Here is a 27967-nt window from a genome sequence, read left to right on the forward strand (position 1 = left end):
ATGTGGTGAAATGAAAAGACATCACGTCATTTTTAAAAAGCGGCAGTGACATAAGACAGTGTTGTCAGCGGTGAACAGTCTGACAACCAAAATATTAATCAACTTATACATGACTGTTAAATCACCATCACAAACCAAATACAACTCACTTTACGTAATTCCAAAATCTGACTTTTTGAGGAATAGGCCGTTGATATAAACCACTTGTTGCTGGTTAGTTGCCTCCTTTCAAGTTATGATAAAAAATTTATGAAACTCAAATCCTCCCAAATGTAGATTATGTTGTTGATCTAACATTGGGTGATAAGTCATCATAAAAAAAGAAAAAGATATAAAAGACCCAAAAAGGCTAAACTAGGGTTGTTCTTGCTTTACACCGTTAAAGCTGTTTGGGATTCTGTTACACTGACTGCACTGAGGAAGCAGACATTGAAAGGAACAATGTCACCAAGGAGAAATGTCCAACCTATTATAATAACGTGAACACTGGGAATGAAAAAGTCCCACCATATTCATGACGAAGAGAATTAACCTGACCAACAACAGTAGTGCTATAGTCAGCAGTCTTCAAACGTCATACCAATATAGTGATTGGACAGAATCATAAAAAAGCGAAAAAATAAAATAAAAGATCAGTGGGAAACACACATTCTCGCTTTTTTTTTTTTTTTTTTTTTTTTTGCTTTATAATTGCTGAAATAAAGAAAAAAGAGTAAACATTAACCACCATTACCAAAATTACAAAATAAAAGATATTTCACTGATCTGTCAATTCACACTCACCCTGACATGGCTATCCAATTCAGTTGTGGGGTTCATAAAAAATACTTTTTTTAAAAGTTTGTTGTTACTCTAATCCTATAATCACTTCAGACCTATTCCTTAACGTATTTTGAAATTCAACCCTAATATATGCCTTCATATGAAAAATAATTGACACACCCACACGCACGCATGCGCGCACACACGACATCACTTACTAATCTCGATTTAAAAGAATATATACATAGCAGTATCACTGCTATGTATTTTCAAGTAAGTTTTTTTTATATGATAGTTGGAAAAAACCCTTCGCCCTTCATGCGTCAACATCCGTTGTGTGAGTAATATGTGAAGGAGCCCATAAGTGATGTTTTACAAAATGTTATGAGTCAAATAGTGAATGTGGGAGTGGTCGGTGGGAGTATGATGCAGTGAGATAGTGTGTGTGTGGGTGTGGGTGTGTGTGTGTGTGTGTGTGCGTGCGCGCGCGCGCGCCCTGTAGGTAGGCGTCAGTCTTTCTACAGTAGCCGCGTCACGGCGCGGAGTCACTCGCCAGACTATTTTGAACGGAGAGCACGCAACACGTGGCACGGAGAGAGAGAGAGCGGGAGGGAGAGAGAGAGAGAGAGAGAGAGAGAGAGAGAGAGAGAGAGAGAGAGAGAGAGAGAGAGAGAGAGAGAGAGAGAGAGAGAGAGAGAGAGCCACGCGTACAGCGGCAGCAGTCAGCGGGCATAGCAGCAGCAGAGGAGTGCGCAGCAGCAGCAGCAGCAGCGATCCTGGAGTTGTTACTTACTTCATGAAAGTCTGAAAACGGACTGGGGACGAGAAACGAAAAGCAAAATAAACACAGACAGAACTCTTACTAGACGAGGAGCGAGAGTGAAGGGACGTCAGTGAAATATCTTCTCAGCCAGAAGACGGATGATGGAGACCAAACTGTGGGCTGCTGCTGCCCTTTGTGCGCTTCTGCTCATTAACTCAGGATCAGCCGATCACAGTAAGTAGTGAACTTTTTAAAAAAAATTTTTTTTAATTGATTGTGACTTATTTTGACCTTTGGGCTGTTTACCGCTAGATTATTAATTCACGTTGGACATTTACTCAAAACTGCACCCCTCTCCTCCCATCCGTTTGTTGTTTTTATTAGAGCACATAAATAAACAATCGTGTGAATTTGGCAGATTTTGTAAGGGGAATATGTTTCATGTCATAGAGTTTCTAAAAGGAAAGGAAAGTAATGTGAAATTGACATTTATATTGCGAAGGTCACCAAGGTGATCTGTAATCATTTAATCATCAATGACAGTACATCTTTCAGGAGTCTCTCTCTCGCTCTCTCTTTCCTATAAACTGACAGAATGGGGCGGGTCACTGGTGTTTATCTTCTCTGGGATGAAAGTGAAACCTTGTAACCTGCCACTGACCCCTGTACAACACCATGTTCAATTTAAGTGCTGTTCAAGTTTCTTTAAATTCCCCCTTTTGAGTTCAAGCCTCTGCTTATTCTTCAAACACCCCACACTTGCTCTTTAGCATCACCCCCTCCTTCCTCTTTCTGCTTACATCACATTTACACACCTCTCTCACATTTCCTGTTTCACTCTTTACCCCCCCCCCCACACTTCTTCTTTCTCTCCTACCTGATCCAAACGCTTTCTCACCTCCTCCCACTTTCCCTCTTTCTTTTGTCCATCAGCACCGCCCACATAAAAAGAAAAATGAGACTATTGACATTTGAGAAGATTTTATTGGGCTGAAGTGTACCGTCAGCTCGAGAAGCTGATGGTACAAAGACGAAGTCAGATGAATAGAAAACAGCACAGCTTCTCTGGAGAACATTTATTGGCTGTAAATGAGCGGGGAAGTACATTGTGATAAATGACACCTTTAATTATGTGCAGCAGCACACTGTCACTTTCCTGGGTCATGCTAATTGGCTCGCCTCTGCAGTACAGTTGTGCAGACTTTATGAGGAGGTTTGAAGCAGTGCAATGGGGAGAATCTTGATCCACAGTGTCCAGACATCATGCAATACACTGAGTGGTGGGAGGAAGTGGAGAAATGGCAGTTTATTACTGTCTTTTCTCTCTGAACTTTCTGAACAGAGACCACGTTACATGGCCAAATACATCTTTTGTTCTCAGAATCACAAATTTGCAAACGGCAGCATGTTTTTATTCTCTCGACGTTTTGCTGCAAACCAACTGTGAAAATATATGACAATGCTTCAAACAGCCCCTGTACTAATAGGCTTAACACGCACACTTTCCTTGTGTGTATTGTCATTTTCTGAAGCCTAATTAAAAATGGCTATTTTAGGCGCATACCCAATGCAGGAAACTCTTCAAACTACAACTAAAAAGTCTACTTTGGCTCTTTGAAGTGCCATTAATTAAACTTCTTGTCTTGCCATTGATGCAAATAGGTACCAGTAAAAATCTATCTAAAGAAAAAAAAGAATCACATTTCCATGGGCATGTTAATTTGTGTCAGTCATCTGCTACTCAGTGAAAAAAAGAAAGAAAAAAAGCCTTAAAACAGTAACAAAACATTTCATTGAATATCATTAACTATTCTGATATTTTAAGAAATTATATATTTTTGCAATTTTTAGTGACTTGTAAGTATCTAAAATAAAAACAAAAAGATATTTTGAAACAATTCTGTTAATCCAAATGATATTTTCCAGTCTGATGGAAAACCAATATTTTTTCCACCGAACAAGAAGGCAATTTGTTAATTAACATATTTTATTTTATTTTTTTCGAACATCTTCAACTTAACGTGAAAAATCAGCAACTGATTTTGTGGTTGTGAAAATGAGATCTCAACAGAAACACATGCTGTGAAAACAGTGCGTCTGCAGTTTGACTGGAGCAGTAGCAGGAGTAGCTGTATCACCAAGGCACTTCCAGCAAAAGCGCTGAAGCAGGAGACATTTGCTCGCTGAGAAATGGCTGCTTGTTCCTGTCGCTGGCGGGGTCAAGAAGTGAGGCCCCGGCGATTTCCCCAGGTACGCGCGGCGGCGCTGGCCTGGAAGATTGTGAGTAAAGAGCCTGTAATGTCTGGAGAGAGCAGTGTGCGGTGGTAAAAACACTGACTCTCTTCATGAATGCTCTCTGCACACACTCCGCCACATGCAGAAGCACACGTAAGGCAAACCAATCCAGCATCGTGACCTTTTGCAATTCTAATGGACGTGACAACACGAGACAAGGCCGGTATTGATTCAATTCAAATCGGTTAAAATAAAACCCTTGCAGGATGCAGGCCTCGATGAGGGCTCTCTGATGTAGCAGCTGCTTGTTAGGAAATAATAAGAGCGAGAGAGAAGGACACAGAGGCAAACCGATAAGTGCAAGTCAGCTGGCAAGCAAATTAATCCACTTGCTGCAGAGTTGATCGGTGCAGGAAGCACAGATTACCAACATCCAGTCACACAGTCAGAGATCCTGCAGGAAGGCACAGAGAGAGAGCTCAGATAAGAGGCAGACTGTCAGTGGCGCGTAAATGTGACATGTGTTATGAAAGTATGGGGAGTGCAATGATAATAGCTGTCAGCCTGACATGTCGACCTGTCGCTGTTGGACTAGAAAGGGACCCGAGTCAGTGACTAACTAAACTTTAGCGAATAGGAAAGTTTTAAACCTGATCTTCAAACAAAATCTGAAACTGGCGGCTGGTTGCATGATGGCTCCAATACGAACAGCTCTAAAAACAAAGTGTTCTGGCTGGAGAAAATAGGACTAATAGATTTGTTTGTTTGTGAGCCTTGACGTCTTCTTCATGCTAAAATAAGCATTTAGAACGTCTTTGCTTTCAAACATTTTACATGAAGCTGGGGATTTTGTACTTCTACAGAATGTGTGTCTGTTTATGAGTGTCTGACCTGGCAGGAGAAAGCCTTGTTCTCTCTCTCTCTCTCTCTCTCTCTCTCTCTCTCTCTCTCTCTCTCTCTCTCTCTCTCTCTCTCTCTCTCTCTCTCTCTCTCTCTCTCTGTCTCTCTCTCTTTCATGGCTGATGAGCTTTGAGTGATTGTGATGGTAATGAAAGCCACCGGGGCATTGTGTCACTAAGCGGTAATGACTTTACATTACATTGGCTGCTCTGGTCTTCATCAAAGGAAAAGCAGGTAGGAACAGACATGGCGCCTTGCACCGTGGCGCTGAAGCCATCAGGACGGCGGGTGAAGAGATTAAAAGAAGAGATTGAAGGCCTTCAACGTAACAACATTTCCGTGTAGCGTGCGGTTGAAATATTGCAAATTAAACTGAGAGACGGTTTTATTTTGTGGTCTGAGAAATTTGCGTCGTATTTGTTCGCGTGAGTGGGTGAGTCCAACTGGGCTTGAAAATAAAGAAAAGAAAATGGTAAAACGCATGTCAGCTGGGCTTTTCTATGGCTATTACAGAAATTAAGTTGTATTGGGGGCTGTGATGCTTTGAGGTTAATGAAGTGAACTTGAGAGGTGAAAGTCACTGGTTTGAATCCCTGAACTGGCAAGAGATGTTTTGAGGGAAACAACCTAATCTTTGGAATCTTTTGGAAAGCAAATAAGCCACAGGACAATATTTTACTACGTACAGTATGAATGGCTTTATTATTTTCTCTTTAAGCAATGGACTCAATAAACTGTATTCACACTGATGCAAAAAGAAGAGCTTTCAATGCGAACAGAATCCTAATTATTCCGTAAACACTGCACCTTTATTTCTTTCAGTAAAGTCGCTTCTTGATTGACACAAGGATGTCTGTCCTGGACGTGCACCTTTGTTAAAGTACTGGAATTAAAACAATCAGTCCTCCTACATAAATAGTACATAGAGCAATAGAGAACGGTTTTTAGGTTTTTATCCGTCAAACCGCAGCTGGAGTAAGAGACAATAAGGAGACCCCAAAGGTCCTGAAGTTAAAAAGATGTCAATATAGAGCTAAAAAACATAAAAGGGAGAATTTCTAAATGTGACATTAAGTAGTTTGATGCAGATTTTTCCATCACTTTAAGACTTTTTAAGGTCTGAAACAAAACCTCACATGTACCCGATTGGCTCAAAACCTTTTAACTTCAACATGTTGAAAATTGCTTTGTTTTCAAAGTCGCTGCTCTTTGGTCAATACAGTTGCTGTCCCTCATCTGAGTGGACAGAGAAAGAAAAATGAAGAAGACCTCAAACAAAACCCGTTCTCGTTAAATAAGGGGTTTCACAACTGTGTGCGCGCACACACACACACACACACACACACACACACACACACACACACACACACACACATAGTATAACACAATTATAACTATTGCTATTAAAATACCATGTTTGTCAGCGCGGGTATTAAAGCTTACGGGGCCGTCCACATGAGCTTAGAAGAAAATAAAGTCCTTTCCACACCTACAATAATTATTTTTATGAGATAAGAAGGAATATAGTTTATTGCTTGTTTAGTTTTCTGATATTCTTGTTCAGGCTTACACACACACACACACACACACACACACACACACACACACACACACACACACACACACACACACACACACACACACACACACACACACAGTAATAATGACATTCATTGATTAATTGCCTTTGTACTTTCCAGACTTGTGGCGACGACAATACATTGACAGGACCGCATGTGTCAGTAATTTTTCGATCGTAATCATTACTGCTGGGACGGACTCATTACCGCCTGTTCGCTGTGACTCATTCAGATAGTTTGGGTTTTCAAAGTGCCTGTTTCCCTGTGTTTGATTATAAATAATGAATAAAGGAATTGTTAAAGACTCTGAAGACATTAAAGAAAAGCACATCCGCTGCTTTGTTTTTATCTCCACAGATGAAGGCCACAACACTGCTGCTACTGCAGCGGCTACTGAGGCAGGTCCTGCAACCGAAGCTGCACACTCTTTTCCTGGCCCCACTGTGGACCCCACCGATCATGGACTGAATATCTCTCATCCCAACTTAAGTGTGAATGGCACCGGCAGTTTGGGCAACAACACAATTACAAACCCGGATGTTATTGCTGTAACATCCACGCCAGGTAAAGACGACAACATTGTCACTTCCTGTTCTTAGTGTTGACTGAGAAAATACCAGAGTGGAGGAAAGGTTTTTTTTTTTTTTTAGCTCTTTGGAAACATGCTCGTGATTACCTCATGTTGCAGCTGGTTTTTCTGCCCGTTTGAGATTTTTTTACAGAAGTTTTGAGGCTTGAGAAGAATTCAGAAGGAAGCTTTAGAGTAGGTTGTTCTGCGTTTCGGAACTATTTTGAAACAAGTCTCTGTTTGGTCTCTTAACAAGAGGAGCATGGGAAAAGACTTAATGTGCTTGATGAGGAAGGCAAATTAAAATAGTTTTTACCAACTTACTCGAGAAAGCACAAGGTGATAAAATATGCTGGGAGAGTTCAAGTGAGCTTAAGAAGTGATTCAGATGGTGTTGACGAGAGGAGAGGAGTGATTAAATGCTGTGTGACTTCTGACAAGGGGGTGTGAAAGGTAAGAGTGAAAAACTCCCCCCAAGGAAGACAAGCTCTCGCTCCTTTTCTCACTCACTCACTCAGTCTCACACACACACACACACACACGCACGCACACGCACGCACGTTTGCGCTTCACAGTAAAGTATATTTATTTTTAATTTGGGTGGTTTAATTCCTCACATTTTCAGTTTCTGACATGATTCATTTCCTGCATATTTTGCTAATGGCCTTTTCTATTCATTCCTTTGAGTTACCGCTACTTCATCCTATTATATTTTAAAGAGGTTTTCAGGGACCATCCAGTATGTCATATCTTTACTGAAATCCTGGATTCCGAATTGAGAGAAAATCACAAAATTGTATGAGTAAGTGACAGACTGTTTTTTTTTTTTTCTTTTTCAGGGTCCAAGCGAAACTGAACATGTAAAATGTTTTAGGATTGTAGTCAAATCTTGCACACGTCTTTTTCTTTTTGCAAACAGTGTCTTTCTCTCTTGTTCCAGAAAACAGCCAAACAACTCAGCCACCGTCGCATCCTCCTCGTCCTACATCTGTGGAGCCCCCCTCTATTTCTCACACCCCCGACTCCACCGCCATTGTCAGCCCCACACACGCTCACACTCTCCACGGAGATGCAACAGTCACGCGGTCGCCCGACGACAACACCTCGCGTAATCCTGCACCTGCGCTTCCTGACTCCTCAACAAACTCACTCAATGCGACCAACAGCGCCTCCTCGCCTCCTGTCCCAACAAGCAGGCCCCCGACGCCCGGACACACCGGTGTTGCTTCAAGTGCTCAGCCGACTTCGCCATCCGGCACCACTATCGCTCACCAGCCTCACCAATCTCCATCGCCAACACACACTTCATCGTCTGACAGCCACCCTGGGACCATCACCAAAGCCCCGTCCACCACTACCATCGCCACCACCACAACTACCACCCCCACCACCACCCCCACCACCACCACCACCACCACCACCACCACCACCACCACCACAACTACCACCCCCACCACCACCACCACAACTACCACCCCCACCCCCACCACCACCACCACGACCACCACCGCCAAGTCGTCATACGGTCCCTCTGCTCAGGCCAAAACCCACACCGACAACCCGTCGCAGCTCAATGTGGGGAATGACCGTAAGTGCATAATATCATAATATTCTTCTGCCTGTGCTCTTTTATGAAATTGTTTCTGTCGGGGTGCAGACAGAGGAAGAAGTCAATTGGACTGAGAACAAAGGCGATGCTGTTCTTTTGTTTTTCCAGCACAAGCCAGCCCTTGCTTCTGCACACAAACACGCACATACGCGCACACAGCATGCATCTTAGTGTTTACATCTTCCACTAGCGGTGTCACCACCAGGCACTACACAATCATGGGTTTGTTTGAGAGAGAAAGGGCAGTCACGGGACTTGGGAATTCTGTTTTTCTTCTCTTGTCAGTCTCTTTGCCCACGTCTGTCCGTCTGCCACATAATTTATACACCTACACTTTATCTTTTTCTATCTAAACTGTCCACACAGAGTTTAAACCATTCCTTTCTGGTGATTGAAAATGCTTTAACTGGGCTGTGAATGGAAATAACTGGTACTGCTAAACTCTTCCCTTTTGACAAGGCTGCATGGCTACAGTTAAAATGTTGAAGTTTCTGTTCTCGTCTCACTCTGTGTGGTTTTATTAAGCGCCTGGCGCCTTGCCTCTTTCCATTAGCCAAAGGACCAGGGAGCGTTCATAACTCTGTGGTTGTTGTTTCATTCTATCAGAGGTTATAAAACAAACTGCTAAGTCTACCCAACAGTCCTAAATAGCAATATCCATATATAGATTTACAGTGCACAAATCACAGAACTACTGCTGCAGAAAACAGTCATGTCTAGATTAGATTGTACTTTATTTGTTCATCCCACAGTGGGGAAATTCAAATTGTTGCAGCAGCAGGAATATTAACACAATTAGTAAACTATGAATGCAAAACTAAAACTCTTGACAATTTATGTATTTACTCTTCAATTCAGGTCTAAAAATCATTTTTCTTTGTTCATCAGTGACCTTAAGTTCCACACAGGCAAGCTTAACATCACTGTCCTGTTTGACATTTCTGTCCCGAGCTCCATGATAAACACTCGACATGCTGCTATATTTAGCTCCAGTCACAGCTTTAAACAACCAGCGAAGTGGCTGTGTTTTTGCAGGCCACCCTAAATGTGGCACGGTCAGCATGTTTATTTAAGTCGCAGATTGTTGATTGAAGAATGCATCCCGCTCATGAGCCTCTTGTGTTCCCGTCGCAGCCACGATGGTCCACGACTCTCCCAAATTAGATCCACTCCTGGCTGGCCTGGTGTCAGCTTTTATCATCACCGCCGTCATCATCACGCTCCTCCTCTTCCTCAAACTGCGGCGCAGAGACAACAGGCCAGAGTTTCGCAGGCTGCAGGACCTACCGATGGTGAGCATGGCCATTATATTGGATCACAGTGGAAAAATCCCAGCCGGTCAATAAAATCGCCAGCGATATATGTTTTTTTTTTTTTTTTTTTTTAAGGCTGATAGTGAAAGAAAACCATACAAAGAAAGTTTAAGGCCAGAATTAATTCCACATTATAATTAGAGGCTCTTATTTCTGTACATGGTTAAAAGGTCACCTACATCATGGAGGTGTTGAAATGCACCTGTGAAAAATCAGAAAGTGACTGTGTTAGTTTCACCTGCATTTTATGTATAATGCATGACGTGTGAAAATAACAATTTTTTTTCAGTCACAGTCTACCGACTATTATCAGCAGTCTCACATTTTTCAAATGTCATTGGACCTTTTTTTTTTTTTTTTTAAAGAAAGTAGCTATCAGCGTGTGATCAATTTAGAGAGTCTGGGTTAGAGTGAGATGTCCATGTGTAAGACAAATAGTGTGGGTCCATTTCAAAGAGATTAGGTCTGTTTGAGGAGTTTCAGACTGGTTTGAAAAAACACATGTGTAGTGTAAATAGTCAAAGAAAAAAGAATCTGTTATTTTTTTTAATAATCCGTGTCTGCTGTGGATGTCATGTGTTCTCCATAGAGTTGAAGATTCGGTATAAAGAGCTTGAGTCTATTTAAAATAATCCATGTGCAGTTTAAAGAGTGAAATGTGGATTAAAGAACCCATGTGTTATATATAGGAGGTGGGTCTGTCTGTATGTTTATTCATTCACTGCAGAGTTGGGACTTTTTGGTGTTCTTTTACATTTGTTAATTAAAATAAATTGGAAGACTCATCAACATTTGTTATAACCCATGACTGTACAGCAGTATGCTGAAGGCGAGCCTAAATTTAAAGTTTTTCATTTTGCTTTGTTTATGGTGACCTAAAAGGGTATACCGTTTAACTTAGTCCAATTCTCCAAACAAATTTAAACAATTTGTGATGAATAAACACCGTGCATGGTGCTTTTGAGTTGCAGGGAGCTGACTTTGCAAGGAGGTGAATGATGTGTTTCAGTCTTGGTGCTAAACTAATGTAACTGACTGCAAGCTGTAGTTTCAAAGTCAATACAAAGACTCTCAAGCCTTATTCCTGAAGATAATCATACAAATTAGTGTCTGATCCAGATCATTCATGATGGATAGCACCGCTGAGGTTACCTGTTCTGTCATTTCTGTTTTCCTGTGTAGGATGATATGATGGAGGACACGCCCCTGTCCATGTACAGCTACTGATGGAGGCACAACGGAACGGCTGGTGCACAAAAACTCCCTTTCTTTTATGATCCAGACTCAGGCAGCTGTTGTCGAACCTGGCCTCTCCTCCCCACAGCAAACAGGAAGAACTTTTAGTAGGAGAATGCACATTTCTGGATTGTGCTCATTTATCCAGACGATCGACTTAAAGGATGGCATGTTGTGAACTGCAATGGACAGCGAGGACGACGCCCACGATGGGCCTGTTTGGAAAAAGTCTATTTTGTTTGTAATTCAAAATTTAGCTCATGCCTCTGTTGCGGCTCACATTGGTTCAACCCATTAGTTAGGGTTGTTTTACAAGGTTTTGATTTCCCTTAAGCTGAGAAAGGTGAGTGCACAGTAGCAGGATAGTAGACACTTAGACTCACACCACCCTGACAAGCAGTTTGAGTTTGACTCACTCAGAGATTGCGATCAGACTTGCGAGGCCAGAGAAAAGAAATAACAGCCTGATTATAGTGTTAATAAGGTTGCACTTTACTTTTTCAGGAGTAGTGAAAGATAAAGAAATGTATTTTTGTGTATGAGAAGAGTCAGTCAGTGTGTGTACATAAGCAACATAGCAGTGTTTCTGTGTGTGTGTGTGTGAGAGTGTGTGTGTGTGTGTGTGTGTGTGTGTGTGTGTGTGTGTGTGTGTGTGTGTGTGTGAGAGTGTGTGCTTGATAATGCGGGACTATTTGAAGTTTTTCTATGTTGTACGTCCTGCTGCTGTTGGGGCTGATTTTAGCTACGTGCCATATTTTTGTTTCTTTCTTGGGATATTAAGTCTAGAAGAGGGTGCCTTACAGAGTACAGAAACAGCTCTCTCTCTCTCTTTTTCTGTACACTGTATCTATAGTCCAAACAAACTTCCAAATTTACCAGTCATTCCCATTTAAAGGCACAGGGCAAGTAGCTGCTCCAACTTGCCCTGTGCTTGAAGATCAGCCTGAAGCATGTTCACCATGAGGCACTCCTTCATACAATGACAGTTGCAGACTGAAGTTGGCCAGTGGCCTTTCCACACAGAGCTGCTATTGTTCTCCGTGTTGTAAATACTACCGATAATTTGTGCAAAAAAACCAAAAAAAAAAAAAAAACAATACCCCCCCCCCCCCATATCTTTGAAAGTCTTTGTTTCAGTTGCTACATTAGCATTCAAAAGTCACAAATAAATTTAAAAATGTGACATGTGAATGAACGTGAAACCTCAACTTCAGAAAGCAAATTGTCCTCTTTTTATTTTTTTTAAATTGTGTACCAGTCTTGCTGTAAACTTAAAATGTGCGGGAGGCGGGACAGTCACACAGATGATGTTCTATGTTTACGTTAGTGTTTACAGGCACATCTCACACTGTCACAATATCATAGAAACTTTTTCTTTTCTTTTTTTAAACCAGAAGTGTGATAAGAAATATTACTTTTAGTATTCATGACTTAGAAACCGGGAGTCAACAGTGGTGTTGTGTCCTCGCCTCACTACGACAGTTGAGCCTGGTTGTTAGCATGTTCTCCATGGGTGTTTGTGTGATTTCTTTCTTCTTGTGATAACATGGCATTCCTGTCCAGCCTGTAACCTGCCTTCACCCACCGTTCCCTGGGATTCGTTTGAGCACAGCGTGACTCTGGAGGTGGATGGACTCATCATTCAAAATTAGAAACTGAAAAGCAACCAAAGACTTGGAATGTTTCAACCTCTGCATAAAGCTGAAATGTTGATTTCACTGTTTGGATGCTCCTGTGTGCACTGACTGGTGGACATCAAATTTGAGTTTGGGGTTCATGGCTCAAATTTCTATGTTGTAGATTTTAAGAAAACCAGGCTGGGGACAGATAGATTTAGTCTTCATTGTCATGGATGTGAGGCATTTCTGAAAACTCGTTTGATACGAGTGGAGTTAGCAGCCGAAACCTGCTAAAAGTTCTCCAGAGTGACTGAGACCTGCTGCCCTTGCAAATCATTTATCGACTCGTCCATAATTTTAAAACGTCAGTGTTGAAAAATAGAAGTTCTGTGTTGTGATTTTCTCTCAAAGTGTTTAAAGAACTGAGGCCTTCCTGCCAGATGTGATTTATGGACTGTTGGTGATTTTTTTTTTTTTTTTGATTAAAAGTATTTTGAAACCATTTTCTCCATTTCATTTTATTCCCCCGTTTAGACCTTCGGTCGTAAACATGTCCCGAGCTTCGCGACAACAAAAGCACAACCACAACACAACACTTTTCTTTTCACAGAGTTTTTATTGTTGAGACAAAACGTTTCTTTTACAGATCTTCAATGAATGAGTCAACACTGTTTACTGCTGCGCCAATGAACAATACTTGGCAAACGCCATAAAATGGCAGTAAAAGGGTCTGATTCATCGGCCATTATGTGGCCACAATAACAGATAGATGAGCCTTTTCTTCATTAAATGTTTCTGGAACCACAATATCATCATTTATACAAGAACACTGTTTCAGTGGGATGTGAAAACAAGTTTTTTTTAAGATGCTATGCACACCGTGGAGGGAGTTTTAAAGCCTGAGCCTTGGTGTACGTGCACCCCGCTGAACATCCAGCCAGCCTGCCGGGTAACGTCGCTCTGCACTGTGCGCTGTCTGGCATCTTTGATTGAGGTGGGAATTCTGCCTGGGAGCTGAAGTGTTTAACAGCGTGACACACGCGGCTTCGCCCGGTGTGTCTCCTGACTTACACGACGGCATGACGGGACCTCCTCACTGTCCTCACCAGGCGGAGCGTACCTGGCGATGGCAGTGGAGGTGGAGGCTAATGGTTTATAAATGTTCCTCTACTTCACTTCAACTGCATTACCAGGAAGAAAAACCCCACCCCTCATCAGATTCCTGTTGGGACTGAGGAGTGCACATTTACGGGAGGAGGAAAAGTCCATTAAAGATCCATTATCCATTAGGCTGAAGAATGTACAGCAGCTCCTGACCCAAAACCAGCCACGATCACCTGATCTGAAGTCCTGAAGGCTTACTGTGAGGCTGCACAGCATCGTGGAGGGACTTTTACGTGCAAAAATAGGGTTAATTAAAAATAACTGCACAAGGCAATTTCAGTATAAAGCAGACGTTTTGTTTGGAAGCCAGTACTGTGCTCTGAAAAGCAAAGTGATCAGTTGTGCATCTTTATGGATCCCACTGAAGCTCCAGCCAAAGATGAAAGTCCTTCCAAAGCCAAAACCACATCAAACGTTTCATGAAAAACCCCAACAATCTGTAATCATAACAAAACCTAAACATTACTATTTTTAATTTCGTCTCGCCTGAAACCAACCCTTGTGGTTTCACAGACCAATCACAGTGCTCCTGTGCTGAACTGTTTCAGGACCCATAATTTATTGTCAGGAGCGCACAGCGTACGAGCCCGGGGTGTGGCAACAATTAAAACATTATATTCTTTGTGTGGTTTACATTGAGAAATAAAACACAGAAAAAAAGAAGAAGAAAAAAAACCTTTTCACTGGCATAAATCCCAACCATCATGAAACAAGTTTCTTTTTGAATGAGAAGCTCTCACAAAGGAGTCTTTAAACAGCTGCCTGACTGCTCAGTTTGCTCCTATCGGTCCGTACATGTGGAGACAGTTAGAGCTTATTATTCAAACTGCAGTCTATATCACTAACAAGACTGGGGGCATAACGACGCTTTGATGAAACACTTCTCACACAAAAGACATGAATGAGTCGGGATTTGCTAAATCTTTGGAGGATTTGTGTGTAAATAGGCCAGACGATTAATTATCATTTGATTAAAAAAAAGAATTCGAGAAAAATATGTGGATCATCGTTATTTGTTCTCACTTAAACGTACTTTGGTTGAGTTTAACATCTAAAAATAGACTTTAAGAGATTCTCCCACAGTTAAAGAGACCGTTCATAACCAAGCAGGAGGGTTAAGCAGCAGCAATAACACCAAGTAGGATGATTTAATTACTTGCTATGTAGATGTGCTTCCGTTGTCATGCAGTGTTTTCCATCCTTTGTTTTCCTTCCTCCTTCTCTTGGGACCACTAACAAAATAAGCCTTATGGATGTTTGTGCAGTCTTATTTCTATTATTAGTGCTGTGAGTTTGAATGGTACTGATAAAAATCATTGCAATTTCAAACTATTCATACCCTTCAATTGTGACCTGGAAGAGTAGGAATACCCTTGTTGCTCTTAAACACTTCCCAGTTTTTCCCTTTTGTAAAGAAAGCCATGACACAGAAGGTCAGAGGTCATCAAGACTGAGGTCAGATGCCAAGTCAGGGTTCAGATCATCATCAAGAAGGTCGTCACCCTCATCATCTTCCTCGTTGTCGTCATCATTGCCGAGGTCGGACCGGGCAAAGTCGCTCCGTCTTGACTGGACGCTCAGTCGCGTCCGCGGGCTCTGATGCCGAGTCGGCAGACCTGGAGAGCAGAGGGAGCAGCTCATTTGTGCTTCGACTCGACTGAGAGCCTCTCTGCTCTGTTACCACCTGGGATCAGCCTGGAGCGCATTCAAATGGTTTCCCAGAACAACTGTAAACACGTACGTGCGCACGTTTGTGTTTGTGTGTGGATGCAGTTGTCAAATTATCCTGGCTTCATGGGACCCAAATCACTCTGGGAAAAAAAACATTTGGAGCACAGATTGTAATCTCTTCCGGAAACAGCAACCTTCTGTTACAGTAAGTCTCAGGGGCGAACAGTGCGTGAGCGTGAGTGTGCACGTGCACGCACACGCGTGCACACACACACACACTTCCCAAGGAACTCTGTAACAACTCACAAGTACAAACCTGGTCACAGAAATACTATACGACTACATTTCTCCCTTTTATTTTATATCTATATTCCTCTCTCTTTATTTTATACGTTTCACATAAATTAAATTTGAAGGTGCAAGGATGTTGAATGTTTTGCAATATATTTGGGAGCTTTCATATTCTTATCGTTAGTTCACACACATGGGAGGAGTGCGACCCAGCAATGCAGATAAGATGCAGCATGTACAACAGGAGACGGTTGCAGATAAATGGAATTCACATCGTCATTAATTATTTCTGAAACGTAGCTGCATACATAGATTATGAGCAAGCCGTTTCCTCAGAATTTGTAATACGTTTGCTCTCCAGTATCTGAATGTGTGGTGTGATGATTTGTGGTTTGTACCTTCAAACAGAAGCTGAAAAGTACCAAACAAAAAAATGTATCTCGATCGTTTCATTTAAAATCTTTTTTGATGGTATTTAGAGCCAAAATATTGAAAAATATGTAAATGAACAAGTAATTGTACACCTTACTGTTGAACTCGTAGTTTAATCAAAATGGAGAAATGACTGACGGTTGTGTTTAATGGGGGTTCTTGTGTGGACTTCAGCTTGTTCAAAAGGTTGGTTGGTTTACAGGCCACAGACAGTGAATGACACTTGAGTGGTATCGATCTTTTCTTCATACTAGCCACAAAAAAACCAAAACAAAAAACAAAACAAAAAACGACAAGCTCCTTTAATTAACTTGTATATTAAAGACAACGGAGGGCCTTCATCCCTGATGTGAATGCACTGGAGGAATCAGAAGTGGCGAGCTCGCCAGATGTGTGGGGGAGGATTAGGAGGACTTCATGTCCCATTCCTGCTGCAACCGTCATCTGATCGTGCCCATCTGGTCCATGTGAACCGGATTCTGTCGGCTGAGTCGCGTGAGCCGATCGTCAGGACGCGTTTGTGTTGCTGGAGATGTCGGAGCACGGATGGATGGCTCATGGGAAGGATATGACTACACATGGTATTGATGACGCAGAACTCTCAACCTCTGAGTGCAGTGGGAAACCATTTTTTGTTTATAACATTACAAGCATTTTTTTTTTATGTAATCAGCAATAGCAGCAGAATCAGACTGGAAAGACAGCGGAGGAATAACATGCAGCTGAGGTAAGGCCAAGTTGAGAAATCGAAAAATATTGTGGGTGCTGACAGCACCTTCCACCATATCGAACAGATTGTACCGACTAAATTATGTTCCATTATTGAATCTTTTAAATGTGATGGGAAATTTTGAAGGCCACCCTTTCTTTTGGCAGATAGCAGAGGATTTGTCAGTGAAGATGAGAGAAAACAAGAAAGTGTTGAACAATTCCAATTCGGCATTTCGATAACCTGTTCAACACGTTCCCCTGCAAAAAGGAAAATCAATTCCCTACCGGGGTCTTTGTCATCCAACCATGACAGATCATCTGAGCTGACCTCGGCCAGGCTCGGGGTCGGGCTGAAGTCTTCTGAGTCAGAGTCCAACTCTTTAACTCTGACCCCTCTGCTCTGGCCACGAGGGAGCGAAGGTGGCGAAGCCCCTATTATGAACGAAAAAAAAACCCAACACAATTATAGAGGTAATATGTGGAGTACGTACGTAGGACGTAGCCAGAGGGGGAGACACTCGTACCAGAGACGGGCGCCGACAGCAAAGATGTAGGTTCACATTCACGGAGAGCGAGGCTCCTCAACTCATCCTTCAGTTCTGACACCGTCGTTCTGTTGTGAGACATCAAATAATACTTAAACAATCACCTGGGGGATGGAAAACAGAATAAACTAAAAACAAACAAAACCAAGAACCTGTTATTAAAAAAAACCAAAGGGTTGTTTTGCGATATACAAAGATGAGATTATGACATTATGACCACTGAGCGGTGAAGAGGAAAAAAATAGAGATGATTTCTTGGTCTTGTTAGTGAGTGGGAAGAAAAGTGAACATTTTGTCCTCAGAGTTGAGGTGTCAGGAGGTGAAAAACACTCAAGGGTGAGGATCTAAGTGACTTTGCTATAAGCACCAAATAGTGTTTGTAACATGGTTAGATTCCCGGCTGATACGTCCTGGACGGGCCGCCAGTCCATCACAGAGAGACGCACATTCAAGTCTACAGGTAAATTAGGATCGCCGATTAATCTCAAAGACATCGTTTTGCACAAAGAAAGTAGAGCAATAAATGCATGCACACGAGAGGAAACCTTGCACAGAAACGGGACCAAGCTCAGACTGGAACAGGCGCTCTCTACCTTTGAAGCAAGCGCGGTAACCACAACACACACATATGACCTGGTTCCCAAACGTCAGATGTTGTGAAACATGAAACAGTCACTTCTTGAAGGCACTTGTAATAAAATGAAAGCTTCGATTCTAACGTTTATTCACTTTAAGGGGTCAGTAATGGTCATTTGTCCTGCAGCTATTCTCTTCTTCATTCTATTTAAATAGATAAGATAGAAATTACACAAAATGTAAAGGGTGGATTTTATCCCCCAACAATATTGCGGGGGGTTTTTTTTGTTTAAAGTTGAAAAAGTTGCTCATCAGAACACATTGAAATACACTTCTTTTCTAAAATCTCTCATAGGCGCAGACGTGTCAACTTGAGTACCTGATTTGGCAGACTTCGTCCTGCGTGTGAGAGTACTGAGAGAGCGTCTTTGTCAGATCAGTGCTGTGAGTTCTGTAGCTGTCTGTCAGCTCCTCCAGTGTCTGAACAAAAAAAAAAAAAAAAAAAACCCACAAAGGGAAGATAACGGACCTGAATCAAAACAAACCACGAGCAAACGCCACCAGAGTCATACAATGCGTGTTGCACCTTGCAGCTGCGTTCGTACTGTCTCCTGGTCTCCCTGGCCTCTGCCTGCTGGAGCAACGCGTTCTCCTCCTGCCTCCCTGTCGTGAGGAGAAGAAAGCGCCGACACCGTGAACAAGATCGAGCTTGCCTTTCTCTTGGGAGGGTAAATGGTGGGACACGTGCGGCCCCGCTGAGCATGACGCGTGACTCACTCAGTCGTGTTCTCAGCTGGTCCAACTCTCTCCGCAGGTGTTGCAGCTCCTCTTTATGTAGCTTTGTGCTCAGACTGTGACAAAAGACCAAAAAAAATTAGAACAACTCTGTTCGGGGATATTCCTCAAACGGTAACTGGCACCATCTACATCCCCGCCATTGCACCTCTCCTCCAGGGTGCCCAGAGACGCGGCTCTGCTGATGTGTCCCCGCAGACTGCTCAGCTCACGTCCAACTTCTCTCCTCCATTCCTCCATGCGTCTCTGCGCTCCTGGACTTTGTCCCCTCCTCGATTCCTCCCGGTCCCTCAGCTCCTGGTGCAGCCTATGGACCTCCTCTAGAAAAAGCCGGTTAAAGAATTGCTATGGGCAATGGATCGTCTCCCCTTTGACAAATCAGAATCCTTTATTAAGATCTTTAATTATGAATGAGTCCTCTGGTCATGAGTGCTTTTTCAGAAAATAGAGGGGAAGATAGTGAAGGATTTGATAAAAAAGGTACAGGAAAGCATTTTAAAACAGAGTGGAAATCAGGGGAACAAAAATGAAACATATTTTTAATCGTTCTACATTTTATCAGCTATTTTCTATCTGACATAAATGAAGCCCAGTGCAGTCTACAGCTATTGGACTTTGTTATATAAAAATATAACAAGGAAAGTACCTGTGGCGCAACATGTAAGCCACAACCATGACGCATATGTCTGAACAACTGTCACAATGGTCAAATTACATCATAATGTCTGTTGCGTCACTTTCAAGAAGCACAGTTTGTATCCATTTATCAACCTGCTCCCTCAGTTGGAATGGTCTTTTCTTATAGTAAGCAATAACAACAGTCAGATATTGCATGTTCAGTATATGATGAAGTGATTCAGTGAGACATGTTGACTGTGGTGCAGAAGTGCTGATTGATTACCTTGTAGCATTTGAATGTGACATTGGTGAGATTGTTTATCTCTTTCCAAGTCATGGAGTCTTTGAGTGAGGGACTCAATCGCCTTAAAAGAGAAAGTTTGAATATAAATGTACAATTTCCCACTGTAGCAATTCATGAATACACTGTCGATTGTTTCTGTGCATCCAACTATTAAAAAAAAATCACACCTTGTTCTGTATCTGGAGTTGTGACTGGATAGAGGCTAAGTCTGCCCACTGCACGCCAGGACTCAGAGATGGGGAAGGCTGTCGGAGAAGAGGGGCTCGGGGTGGAAGAGCAGGAGGGTCCAGATCTGAATTGCAAAGCTTTTCTCTTACAGGAAACAAATCTGAAGAGATACGTGGGGACAGGAAAGGAAAATACCATCAAATGTTTTTTTGTTGTTGTTTTTTTTAAAGATTGTGATGTGAGATTCACTGCAAGAGAAGAGGAAGTTTTATATACATAAACTGTAATTTCCCCCTTTATACTTAAACAGAAATCTAAAAAGGTTAACTCACCTTCTCTTCCTTTTGGGTAATTTCCTGGTGAGGTCAGTCTTTCCTGTTGACAAAAAAAAAAAGAACACAAGAAGATTCTCAATGAAATCACCTAACTCCTAATAGCACACACTGTTATCTCAGTCCAACCAATAAAACAATACTGCCATCTACAGAATGCTACAATAATGACATATAGGACTGAGACAAGCGTCCATGATGTTGATTAGTGTAATACAAAGAAAAAAAACAAACACAAAAAAACTGTATTTACAGGTGGCTCCCAAAATGTTAGAATACATTTAAAAAGTTAATTTTCCCATAATTAATTCCAAACAATGACAATATGATACATTTAACATTAATTGCACGTAAACTGAATATCAAGTCTTTTATAATCAGAATAACAATAGTTCTATTGTCATTTTCCAATGTAGAATGAAATTGTCCATGACTTCTCATTATATGCAGATAAATACAAATATATATAAATATAAAAAGAAAATATGCTCAGTATAAGCAGAAAAATGTGTACAGTAATAAAAAAGTAAAACGCATAAAAAGCACAAGTTGGTAGCACATTGTGTGACGGTTCATTGTACAAAACCGCAGGTGAGGTAGACGGGTATAGGTCAGTCCTTTAGTTTGTGTGGATCATCACACAGTTTGAAGTGTGTCGGCTGTGCGTGTTGTGTGTCTGAGCAAGGGGCGGTGTGTGATGGAGGCCACAGCTCGAAGGTAGAAGCTGTGTTTTAGACAGCTTGTGTAGAATTCAAGACTGCACAAATAATGTACAAAGCAATAAATAAACTGCTACCTGTAATCATACAAAAACTGTGCAAGGACAGATTGGGGGGGTTATAACTTTAGAGGGAAACTAAACTTGAAACAGAATTATGTTCAGACCCATTTATAAAGTATGTGTATTTACATCTGTGGGGTATGAATATAAAGCAATTTATAAAAAATTACAAAAGAGACTGTATATCTTTGAAAAATACAGAAGTGAAGAAGGAGAATGTAAATGTTGCTGATGTTAAAGGCCCATCATTTTGTTCTTTTTTGTGTGCTTTTGAGTTATTCTGTTACACAAACAGCTTGATTGGAGTAGTTTTGTTGTTGTTGTCTGTTTAGTTATTTCATTGGATTTTCCATCTGTCAATGGTGAAGAATGGGGGGGAAGGACTTGACAAGCCGAGGCTTCTTCCTATCCCTTTTCGAACAAGTCAAACGTGTACTATATTGAAATTGGTTTTTGATTTAATTATTTTTTCATTTTCTTTTTGTTTCATATAATTTTGATTGTTCTTTCATTCGAAATAAATAATGCAAACAAATCAAATAATAAATAAATAAATAAATATAAACAACTCATAAAGAATAGCTTTCTCCACAGTGGATGGCTTGTTTTTTTTTTTTTTTATATATACACTTATATGTATGATGACATGAACAAAGGCTTTTGAATAATACATGTCAACTTAGGAGGCTCTTCGATCTCACTCACCCTCATCTTTGCCACGCTGCCATCTGCTACTGACAGGATGGAGCTCAGCTGATTGTCCCAGTTCATGTCCGAGTCCACCTGGAAACCAAAAGCATCGAGGGAAACTGTCAGATATGCATCATAATCAGCTGGTTCCCTGATCCTTGACCACCACAGTGACACAGTGCTACAGTAACTCTAGACGTGTTTTCAGGCTGATCTGTGAGGTAACAGCTGAGGTAAGAACTCTGACACTTTGACGGGGGATTAGATTACAGCAGGCAAACTGCAGCACGTGCACGTGTGAGTTATAGGTGATGCTTATCAGCTGCTGCACAGGTTAATGTGACAGGATGTGCAGGGTATCTGGTAAAGCAATGGGCCAGCTCAGGTGATGTGCAGCTGCCTCTCCAGTTTTAGGAGTGACGCAGGACCTCTTCCTGCCGACACAAGCACAACGACGTGTGTACAACACCCCCCCCCCCCCCAAAAAAAAAAAAAAAAAACTAAAACAAAACAGCAACAATAACAAACGGAGGCGCTGCACGTGTTGACGTAAACGTGGTGTCAATCTGAGCTATTGTCTGTTAGCAGTTTTACAATCCCTCACAGAATAACACCATCTCTGCTTTGATTGGCAGACAGCACAAATCTATCGCCTCGAAGACACGGAATGATATCTAATTTGCTAACAAGCCATGCGCTACTTACACAGGCCAAGTAAAGTATAAATGAACACCTAGAATCGAAAGGTATGTGTTAGCTGCTAACAGAGCTACTCACAGAAAACCTGACGATACCACTTTTAAATCCAGGAGCGCACAATAACAACGTGATGACGTCAGACGCAAACCCCTCGCCCTCTGCGAATTGTAGTCCACAAAGTGACGTCACCAAAGCACACCGTAGTACAGTACAGTTGTTTCTTTAAAATGTGACTTTAAAAAAATACATGTTTCAAACTGTCTTTAATCTTTACCGTGACAGAGCTGACGTACTTCTGACCGACACCGGTGAGCCGGAGAACACCATTTCCCATAATCCTGTGCGCAATGTTGACATCAAAAATGGCGGCTTCCATCGACAATGTGGAAAGTATAACAGGGCAACTGGACAACTGTTTATCAAAACTGGGATTTGAAGTGCATCCTCTTAAGGTGTCGTGGCTCATATTACTTTTTTGTGTGTGTTATCATGCATTGGCAATAAAAGTGAGACAACTCCATACAGAATGTTGTGTTTAAAGAGGACTGAGTGCTGAGGAGCTGAAAGTTTTGAGAGGGGGGAAAAAGAAAAAAGCATTTTGTTGGAGTCTTGTGATCGCATGTTTTCCCCGATGTTCTCAAAGTAACTAGTTTCTGTTACCTTCTCGTTGCCTGCAGGTCGGTTGGTATAACTCTGTGCTGCCTTCCTCTCTGCGTCTGTCCCTCCCGGATGACAGCTTGGCGGTGGTGGTGCTGAGCACTCCTGCCATGTTCGAACAAGCCTTCCTGCCCTTCATGGAGCAGAGGAGCTGCCAGGGCCTGTCTGACCCCATAGACCAGTGTGTGAAGCGCTGTGTCACCTCTGCTGTCTCACAGGTGAGGGTGGATGTGTTTGACAGGATGGAGAGGGACTGAGTATGGTATTCTATACCCTTTTGTATTATTTCATATAGCATTATTCAGATGCTGCATTAATGCTGCGCTGTGGATTTTCTTGCCATTAATGTGAAATGACTCAGTAATAAATTCTACACCTGAATCAGTCGAGATATTTAGAGCATAGTGATGCCAGTTAAGCTGAAAGAGTAGTTTATGTTGTACTAATGCTATTTAAATACTAAGCAAAGTCTTTGTTATGTCTATTCCCACTGATTAAAACCTTCTTTTTATGAAAGAGGCCACGAAGGTGACTTTATTTATAATGGTTGCAAAATATTAAAACATTACTTTATTCAAGTTTAGCAGTGATCACATCTGATTACAGGAGTCTCTCTTGACGGGTTATTTGAATGTTAAAATAGACATACGTTTGTTTTTTTCTTTCTAAGCTATTGGGAGCCACTCCAGAGACGCAGAAGAGCAATCGATTATAGAGCTCTGTCGTACACAACAAAAGCAATTTTTCATTTTCAATTTCAACGGTCATGAAAAGGGTTGGCTGTGGTTTAGAAGGTGTTGTACTGTTTAAAGTTACCTGCTGTGTATTACGGGGCAGAGTATCAAAACTACTTTTTCATTTAAGACATTTTGTCTCTCACCACAGTCTCACTGTATTTTTTTTCCATCTTTGTGGGGCTTTTTTTTTTTTGGTTCTGTCTGATTGACAGGTGGGCTTTAGTTTTAGTTTTTCAACTAGTTGTATAGCAGCACCAGACAGCACCTGCATAGTAAAGCTCCATTAGTCTTATTGCTGACTTTATTGCAAATGTATTTACAGATCACCATTCGAACACAGGGCAATTCAGATTGCTTTAACAAGAAATTAAAGAAATACAGAAAAGCTTTACAAAGAAATGAAATAAATATATTAATAAAAAAAAAAGAAATGAAAGAAACATGTTAAAACAAATCATGAAGAATATTAATCTCCAGATCCCACAACCACTGAGCATACGGTCTACTTTGGGACCACGAAGATCCTTCATTCAATTTCAATTTGAAGACGGTGTTTATGTAAAGTGGATCATTAATACTGCCACTGACATGTACAAATGTTTGGCTTCCCGGGGAGCCTTCCCTCAGACGGACTACTCACAGTCGTCAGATTTGATTACGATTATGAGTGTTTTCTTTTCTAACTCGCTCTTTTTGCCTTGCAGTGTTTCCCAGGACAGAATGTCGACGTGAGGTACGACTTTGAGCTTCTGCCCAGCAGGAAGCCGAAGTTCTTGGCACAGACTGCTGCCCACGTGTCTGGAGCAGCGTTCTACTACCAGCAGTCTGATGTCACAGACCAACCATGGGCACAAAAAGTAATGCCATTTCTCTTTTTCTTTTCTCCCACCTGTCGTTTCACGACGTTGCCCGGATGGCACTCTGTGTAGCATTTCCTTTCTCGGCTCACCCTGAGTTTCTCAGCGTCTCCGTCTGTATTTGCCTACAGAAAATGTTCGGAGTGTGTGTGCACCCGAGGTTCGGCGGATGGTTTGCCATCCGAGCTTTGCTGGCGTTTGGAGATGTGCAGGTGGGCGCTGAGCTGGTGCAGCCTGTTCCTCCCGACTGTGTGCCCTCCAGAGAGGGCCGGATCAAGCTGCTGGAGGCGTTCAACTTCCACTGGCAGGTACGCCACCTGGGCAGTTTTAGTCATAACACCCGTGGCACACACAACAAACAAAACGGCAAAACCATTCCATGCCGAGAGATCCTGAGACGGATAACCTTTAGAGAAAAGACCACCTGTTGGTGAAGGCTTTGTTGCCCTGTGGGGCTAAACCGAGAAAATTTCAGTGTTTTGTTTGGAGTATTGTAGGAGGTAAAATGAGAAGACACATGTGTTGTTGTTGTTTTATGTTTTTTTAATCCATGTGGGTGAATTAAACCAAAAATATTCACATCAGGGAAATATATTTTCTGGTATGTTGTGCTTGATGATGTTTCAAAAACTGATCCTATAAATCTTCTTACTTTGAGTGTTTTTTTAGAGCCCAATTATATTTACTAAGCCCACTTTTCTGAGCATGTCACATTGAGAAAAATCGGAGCCAAGTCAGATTTCCTCGTCTGTTTTATTACTCTGTATTAGGACTGGAGCTATAGAGACATTGTCCATCCGGTCCAGACGTACTCTCAGAAACAGAGGGAGTACTTCTCCACTCCCCCTGCTCAGCGGGTTGCTCTGCTCAGGACGTGGGGTCTACTCCCGAGTGAAGAAGATCCACCCGATGCTACCTCAGACGCACGGAGCCAGCTGGGCGGGCACGGCTGAATCACACTCCTCATCCTGTCACATTTTTCTAGAATTTGGGGAAACTACTTGAAAATGCACGGCTGCTTTTATATTGCATACTCGGATGCTCACACTACTTTAAAGTATCATGTTATGTGTGCCTGGATAAAAGGCAGCTGCCTTCTTGAAGCCACACACACACCATCTGTTTTTGTAAAATGCTTGAAAAAAAAAAAAAATCCTCAAACATCCCTCACGGTTGTTTTGACATCCCAGTTTCCTCTCCTGTTGTTGGATAATGGAAGAAACTCACTGCTGGGTCCTTTTCTCAACCACTTATTAGAATATAGTCTCTGTTATGTTTGACGCACTTAACCGGCAGACACACACTGAACACCCACAGTACAGACTGAGGGTGTCTGAGTAGCAGCAGGAACTTTGACTCCTCTCTTCAGATGACTCATCTTGAATATCAGCACGAGAAGGTACAAGAAACCTTGAATCAGCCGTTCCGTACCACAGCAGAACTGCACAATATCATTTTATTTATTGAGATCGAAGCTATAAAATGCTGGGTACATCTCTGCATATTTGTCCAGGTTTGTTTCTGTGACATTTAGGACAAGGACATTTATGTTTCACGCTATTCACATCATTTTGTACATGCCAACAGTGAATAACAGATAGAAAATATGCAAATAAATAATTAAACAGGTTTCAAGCAAAATGACAAAATTGGCAGTAATAAACCAAACCACCAACATTAATCTGTCTTTTTACAGAAATGCACTTTTATCAATTAATTACATTGCACAAGCTGTGATGTAATTAATTATTAAGTGATTGTTAAACATGTTTAACTCATAGATGCGCCATAAGTGGATGTTAAATGACCTGTGTCATACTGCCTTTTTATGGCATTTGGACTATTTTCGTTAATAATACTTGAGTTATATTTATTTTACATATTTATTTTACCACCGTGTGTAAAAACCTAGACTTTCTATTTTTACATTTCCCTAAACCGTTTAATGTCTCCCCAAAATTACGTGTGAGAGCAATGAGTGATCATCATCTGTGCCTTTTTTCTTCTCCACTGTTGCCTCCTTGTCTCTTCACTGCATGCAAACCTACCCAACCTCCTTTTATAAGGTCATGGCAGGCGGGCACATTGTATTTCCCGAAATCAAAATGTTTTACCTTTGGGCCGAGCTGATGCCTCTTTCTCTCTAGTTTGCCTTGTATGTTTCTCTCCTGGGGCGGGGGTGTTGCTTTTTACGAGGTGTTTTCATGAACTAGTTTGTTAACAAGAAAATTGTAATGTAGATAATAAGATACATGTACCTTTCTTGACAGTAGTTACGAATGGAACAAAGAGTACAAACACTAATGCAGAAAAGTCCATCATTCATACAGCCCGAATGCAATGTGGCCAATCTCATCAATTATGTCATAATAAACAATAACTACCAAAATCTTCCATATTTTCTTTTTGTTTCACTGCAAAAGCATACAACTGGACCCTGAAAACATTCATATTTACTTTTTACGTGATCTATAATGGACGACCTAAAGTGAATTTGCGTTTCTCCACACTGAGGCATGAAAAACCCGGTGGCTTCTCAGTAAACATGGTTTCTTTATCACGTTGCACATTATCAATGCAGTAGCTAGTTTTTACTGCTGAATTGCCAAGTTCATGGCCACCAGTGTTGCTGCCAGGTTTTGGTCTGTCGTCTTGTGTCATGTCCTGTCTTTATGGAAGAGTTTGACCCCCAGTGGCCAATATGGGTACAGCAGGCACTTTCATTGAAAAGTTACACTTATTCTTTGTTAATTTTAAGCTTCAAGTTTATGTTGAGGGCCAGATGTAAGCCTCTTGGGACCTTGTTTTGACCCGCAGGCCACATGTTTATAAACCTCTGCACTCATGTCAGCCAGCATACTTGGATTGCTTGAGGTAGCTCACTTTAAAATAGCATATTTTGTTGATGCATGATAATTATTCACAGGATACTCTGTCTCCACGAGACATCACAGGTAGACCCACTAAAAATTAAGTAAAATTGACGATAATACCTTCACGTATCGGAGGATACAGTGTCACTTTCTATTTTTAAGGACATCTTGTATGGTTCATGAAATATATTCAAGGATTTTCATTGTCATACCATTGCACGTTTTTTTTTTCATGTCCTGGCATGAAACTTCTGTTCCCGAGGCCCAGTCGACAGCAAAAACACCGATAGTAAGGAATTAAATAGTATTAAATAGACGTTAGATGTAAAATAGGAAAGGCAAAATTCCTGAGAGATACAGTTGACAGGGAACAAAAGTTCCCATGCAAATCATAAAGGAAATGAATAGAGGCTGACCCACCTATAGAAACCTGGGTTACTAATACAAGAACATTAACTTTATAAAATGTATAAAAAGTTAG

The 27967-nt window shown here is 41.5% G+C and overlaps 3 protein-coding genes across 3 annotated transcripts; 2 read left to right on the forward strand and 1 right to left on the reverse strand.

Annotated features, from left to right (window-relative positions):
- Window positions 1-1344: 1344 nt before the first annotated feature.
- LOC308137234 (uncharacterized protein) lies at window positions 1345-13088 on the forward strand. Its single transcript, XM_080505841.1, has 5 exons — window positions 1345-1759; window positions 6598-6804; window positions 7749-8396; window positions 9552-9709; window positions 10913-13088. Exons 1-5 carry the CDS (start codon window positions 1684-1686, stop codon window positions 10955-10957), a joined length of 1134 nt encoding a protein of 377 aa, XP_080361967.1. The 5' UTR covers window positions 1345-1683; the 3' UTR covers window positions 10958-13088.
- Window positions 13089-13314: 226 nt separating this feature from the next.
- On the reverse strand, window positions 13315-22466 carry LOC308137735 (uncharacterized protein). The gene is made up of 12 exons (XM_080506540.1): window positions 22441-22466; window positions 21679-21756; window positions 20193-20235; window positions 19860-20020; window positions 19672-19753; window positions 18919-19090; window positions 18753-18826; window positions 18562-18638; window positions 18355-18455; window positions 17379-17467; window positions 17140-17286; window positions 13315-15365 (listed from the first exon to the last, which is right to left on the reverse strand). The coding sequence occupies exons 2-12, from the start codon at window positions 21742-21744 to the stop codon at window positions 15184-15186; spliced, it is 1194 nt and encodes a 397-aa protein (XP_080362666.1). The 5' UTR covers window positions 21745-21756; window positions 22441-22466; the 3' UTR covers window positions 13315-15183.
- Window positions 22467-22724: 258 nt separating this feature from the next.
- Window positions 22725-26036, forward strand: mmachc (metabolism of cobalamin associated C; the record flags this gene model as incomplete). The annotated part of the gene is made up of 5 exons (XM_080506976.1): window positions 22725-22814; window positions 23040-23237; window positions 24461-24613; window positions 24745-24921; window positions 25384-26036. The coding sequence occupies 5 exons, from the start codon at window positions 22725-22727 to the stop codon at window positions 25564-25566; spliced, it is 801 nt and encodes a 266-aa protein (XP_080363102.1). The 3' UTR covers window positions 25567-26036.
- Window positions 26037-27967: the final 1931 nt, after the last annotated feature.

The sequence above is a fragment of the Blennius ocellaris genome (genome assembly GCF_963422515.1).
Source record: "Blennius ocellaris genome assembly, chromosome: 12".
In the NCBI taxonomy this organism is placed as follows: Eukaryota; Metazoa; Chordata; class Actinopteri; order Blenniiformes; family Blenniidae; genus Blennius; species Blennius ocellaris.

Coding starts and splice junctions, on each gene's coding strand:
- LOC308137234 (XM_080505841.1), top strand. CDS start 1,684: ATGATGGAGACCAAACTGTGGGCTGCTGCTGCCCTTTGTGCGCTTCTG. Junction 6,805..7,748: donor TGCTGTAACATCCACGCCAG/GTAAAGACGACA, acceptor CTCTTGTTCCAG/AAAACAGCCAAACAACTCAG. Junction 8,397..9,551: donor GCTCAATGTGGGGAATGACC/GTAAGTGCATAA, acceptor TTCCCGTCGCAG/CCACGATGGTCCACGACTCT.
- LOC308137735 (XM_080506540.1), bottom strand. CDS start 21,744: ATGAACTGGGACAATCAGCTGAGCTCCATCCTGTCAGTAGCAGATGGC. Junction 19,091..19,671: donor TCACATTCAAATGCTACAAG/GTAATCAATCAG, acceptor GGCTTTTTCTAG/AGGAGGTCCATAGGCTGCAC. Junction 18,456..18,561: donor AGTACGAACGCAGCTGCAAG/GTGCAACACGCA, acceptor TTTTTTGTTCAG/ACACTGGAGGAGCTGACAGA.